The sequence below is a fragment of the Mesoplodon densirostris genome, chromosome 4 (genome assembly GCF_025265405.1).
Source record: "Mesoplodon densirostris isolate mMesDen1 chromosome 4, mMesDen1 primary haplotype, whole genome shotgun sequence".
In the NCBI taxonomy this organism is placed as follows: domain Eukaryota; kingdom Metazoa; phylum Chordata; class Mammalia; order Artiodactyla; family Ziphiidae; genus Mesoplodon; species Mesoplodon densirostris.
Window position 1 is genome coordinate 167757590 of NC_082664.1, and position 4598 is coordinate 167762187.

At 40.6% G+C, this 4598-nt stretch overlaps 1 protein-coding gene across 1 annotated transcript; it reads left to right on the forward strand.

Annotated features, from left to right (window-relative positions):
- Positions 1-3954: 3954 nt before the first annotated feature.
- Positions 3955-4305, forward strand: LOC132487693 (small nuclear ribonucleoprotein G-like). The gene has a single exon (XM_060095433.1). The coding sequence runs from the start codon at positions 3982-3984 to the stop codon at positions 4210-4212; it is 231 nt and encodes a 76-aa protein (XP_059951416.1). The 5' UTR covers positions 3955-3981; the 3' UTR covers positions 4213-4305.
- The last annotated feature ends 293 nt before the right edge of the window (positions 4306-4598 follow it).

A 4598-nucleotide genomic window follows, 5' to 3' on the forward strand; every position in this document is an offset into this window, starting at 1 on the left:
GCCTGTGAGCCATGACAGCTGAGCCTGCGTGTCTGGAGCCTGTGCTCCGCAACGGGAGAGGCCACAACAGTGAGAGGCCCGCGTACCGCAAAAAAAAAAAAAAAAAAAGAAGAAGATGCCCCACTCCACCACTTTTAATCTTGTTTTCACATTTTTGTCAGCACTAGAACCACAGCTCTTATCCTGATAAAGTTTTTATAGACAGTCCTCATGGAATTTGGCTAATTTTAAAGTCACTCATTTCCTTTTCTCAACTTAACAAGAGATATTTGTAAATGCTTCAGATTTTTGTCTTTCTTATTTTCCAGACCATTTCATTGAAGAAAATTGGCATTTTGATCTGTTTTATAGAAGTGGAACCAGAGGAACATGGAAGTAATAATCTTATCCAAGGAACGTAGGGCTCAATTGCAAAGAATTGATTAAAACTATCATGTCATTTCTTTAGTCATTCAGCTGCAAATGTGTTTAAAGACCTGGTGTCTGCCATTGGCCACGGTCCTGGAAACACGTTCAGAGAACAGGAATATTCTCAGTGTCAGGCTATGAAACGAGGTGTCTGGGGAGACCAGGAGGTGGTGCTGGATGGCAGTGGACTGGGAGTGGCCAGGGTTGGAAACTGTTAAAGTTTTCCTGCATGAGTGTTGTTTCTGGGCAAGAAGTGTTGGTAAAGCTTAATTAACTGAACCCTGCAGCAAAAGTGGACAAAACCTCTGGTTGGGAACTCAATAGCCAACGCACACACATGGATGGCAGAGGACCATTTGTGCTCATTTCTCCAAGTCTAACACTGACTTGGTATGATCACCGCCATTTGCTCTGCAGAACTTCTCCTCTGCCCTGGGACTGAGGGGCTGGGAATAGCCTAGTCTACTGTACCCAAGAGAATCCAACAAGCTCCCACAAGGACATTCCAAAGTCTAATGGCCTTTTTCACTGATCACCCTGGAATTAAAATTCCATAGCTCTTAGTAACAGTAGTGATAACAGTCATTGCAGATTCTCTGTTGCTATAACCTTGGATAATTTAACTGGTGATGGTGGTGGTGCAGCATCTCAGGGAAGGTGGCCCATTGGCATTGAAGCCATTCCAAGGACAGTGCCCTTGGACTATTCTCTATCCTGCCTTTTAGGTAAGTTGGAGAAATTCAGTACTCAAATCAAAGCCAGCTGAAAAATTTAAAAAGTCATTTTTCATGCCACCTGAGGTCTTTTCATGGGCACGTGAAAAAATTAGGAAAGCAGGGACAGGAAGATAATAAGTACTCAACTTAAGTAAACAGGAACATTAGAGCTCAGTTTCATTCTGCTCTTCATTTTTCTCTGAACCAGGTCACCTCTTCCTAATTATGACTGAAAACTACTCAAGCATAGAATTATCACGGCATTTAAAGACTGCTGTGTTTAGGGGCTGCCATTGTCCTATAAAAATCTGCATGTAGAATTGAGCTCTAATCCAAGGATATTTGACCTCTGCTGTACCAAGGGCTCCATTTGCAACCTCCCAGAAGCCCAGTGGCTGTGCCTGATTTGCATGGATATTTACATAAATCTACATATGCTTGGTTTGCAGGTTTGGACCATGAGCTGATTACATCTTGTTTGCTCTAAAGTTCAGAATTGAAAGCAAAGGTGAAGGGTATAACTATCCAAGAGAAAAACATTTGTTGCCCATGAAATTTCTTTTAGGAGTCTCTTCCTGAATATCTGAATATGTCTTTTACAAATGAGGATGTAACTAAAACTCAAGTTCTTTGGGAACTGAAAAGCCCTTTAAAAGTAATTGTGGGGCCTCCCTGGTGGCGCAAGTGGTTGAGAGTCCGCCTGCCGATGCAGGGGATGCGGGTTCGTGCCCCGGTCTGGGAGGATCCCATATGCCGCGGAGCGGCTGGGCCCGTGAGCCATGGCCGCTGGGCCTGCGCATCCGGAGCCTGTGCACCGCAACGGGAGAGGCCACAACAGTGAGAGGCCCACATACCGCAAAAAGAAAAAAAAAAAAAAAAAAAAAAAGTAATTGTGGTCAGTCCTCCGACTTTCATTTCCATGGGGCCATAATGAAACTTCTCATCTATCAATTAAATGTTAAGCATTCTTAAATAATATTATAAGAGACTGAGTTCTCACCTTGAAAATGATACATGCCACATGTTAAATGATTAGAGAAAAATATAAGGGGAACCTTTGTTTTACAGGCCACCTCTGTTACTGGGAAATCCTAGGCTGGGCCATTCTAACTAAGGTCACCCCTCCAGATTCTTATGTCTTAACCCCATCAGTCTCCCATCCCACCCCACCTCACTGCAGCCGTCAGGTGGCCAGTTTTAGGATTCCTTTTATGAGGCAGATTTACATGGGCTTTGTTCTTTGATACAAGAACATTCCTCTGCCTTGTACCATCGTGTAGAAGACATAGAACCTAGGGATTAAGAATAGGAGCTATGAAATCACGCAAGTGTAAACTTGAATTCTGACCCTGCCACTTATGCCCTATGTGATTCTTGGTAAATTGCTTCAATTCTCTATGCCTCAGTTTCCTGCTCTGTAAGATGACTTAATGATACTACCTCAAACAGTAGTTGTAAGGATTAGATGAGATAATGTACGTAGTGTTGACCCATAAAGAGAACTCACTCTATCAAGGATGAGTATTATCATTATTACCTTTAATAATTGTTACTCTGTCTTTTAGCCAATTCAGTACTTATGCAGAATTGGTCAGTTTTCTCCCAGTTCTGAGATTTCCATCTCCCACTACTCATCATATCTCTTACCAACAATTGTAACAGCTTGCTTGACCTCTGAACAATGCTCTTACTTTTTTAATACATTAGAGATAATTTTTGAAGGATTTAGGCTAAATGTTCATAGAGCTGGACTGTGGAAATTCCTATGGCACGATCCCACTTTTCCTGCCCTAACACCACTTCTTCCCTGCCATTTCTCCATGACTTAAAGTAGAACCCATTCCTACTGGCTGTCTCTGGGATCAGAGCTGGGATCCTTCTTCATACTGTAGTATGAGGGCAAGTTCAATGTCATTTTCATAAAATCACTGGACTGTGCTAGGTTCAGTATGGCCATTGCATACTGAACCTAAATTCTCCAAAACAGTTTTTTTTTCCCCCAGATGTTTTGTATAACTTACCAGGAACTGTGAAAAGGAAGTTTAAACTCATTTCTCACCAGCTGAAATGATTTTATATGTAAATCAAAGAACAAGAGGCATGCCATCATATTGCAGAATTCCTAGGGGAGGTGTACTCAGATTAGACCCTTTCTGGACCCCTAGTTATATTCTATGATACAGACTTTAGGTACAGTAGATCATACCTCAATCTGGGATTTGCCAGAAATAAAAGCTAAAGATTCCAAATTTCATGTTCAAGAGTTACTGCATGACAAAGATAGGTAGAGAACTACAGGATTTCATTAAGTTGAAGATGCTCAGCGGTAGACTAGATTCCCACACTGGTCAGTGATTTCTTACTGTACACCATGATTCTAATACCCAATGAAAGTAATAAGAATTGGAATCCTTTGCAATAGTTGAAAGTACAAATGGTATATCTATAAATTCCAAAGGTCTGCTTTGTTGCAGAGGTTTATAGAAGGTGAAAATCACCATTGTGGTATTTGAACTATGCCTTGAAATAAGTTATGGCTTGAAAACAGAAGAAAAAGGAAAGAGTGCATGGGATGATATATTCAATGATAGAAAGAAGGAAGTGACTGGGAGAGAGAATAGACTGAAATGGACCTCAGAGGAATAGAGTTTACTTTTTAAAGCCCTCACTTGGTGTAAATCATGCTAGTGTTCAACAGTTGCTTTATTTCCCAGAAGTTTGAGTTATAACTAACCAGAAATTCTCATAATGAAGTTTCAAGCCATTCTTGTTGTGTTCATTGTGAAACTAGATCAGCATCCTTGCACCAAAGATGAGGAGACGGTGGAGGCATCTTTGAGCTCCTCGAGTAGACATCATGAGCAAAGCTCACCCTCCTGAGTTGAAGAAATTTATGGACAAGAAGTTATCATTGAAATTAAATGGTGGCAGACATGTCCAAGGAATATTGAGGGGATTTGATCCCTTTATGAATCTTGTGATAGATGAATGTGTGGAGATGGCAACTAGTGGGCAACAGAACAATATTGGAATGGTGGTAATACGAGGAAATAATATCATCATGTTAGAAGCTTTGGAACGAGTATGAACAATGGCTGTCTTCACCAGAGAAATCAACTGCTTCCACATGTCCCTTCTCCACATTTTACTACGATGAAAATTGGGTCGTGTACATTTTCTTACTGAACATTTTTGTTAAATAAACTTCTGTAATAGTCAAAAAAAAAAAACACACACAAAGATGAGGAGACGTTCAATTATGCAACACTGGTAGCAATTGGTCACCAACCTCTGCGTAAGTTGTTTTGTTTGTAAATTGCTATGGAATTATTTTTCAGCCTCTGTCCTTCAGAATTAAGCTTTTCGATCCATTTTGATCTTTTTTCCCTGCGCTTCACTTTCTACTTCTTAACTTATTTGATTCTTCACTGAACTACACGAACAGTAGATCTTCTCATGACTAGAAGTAGAAAA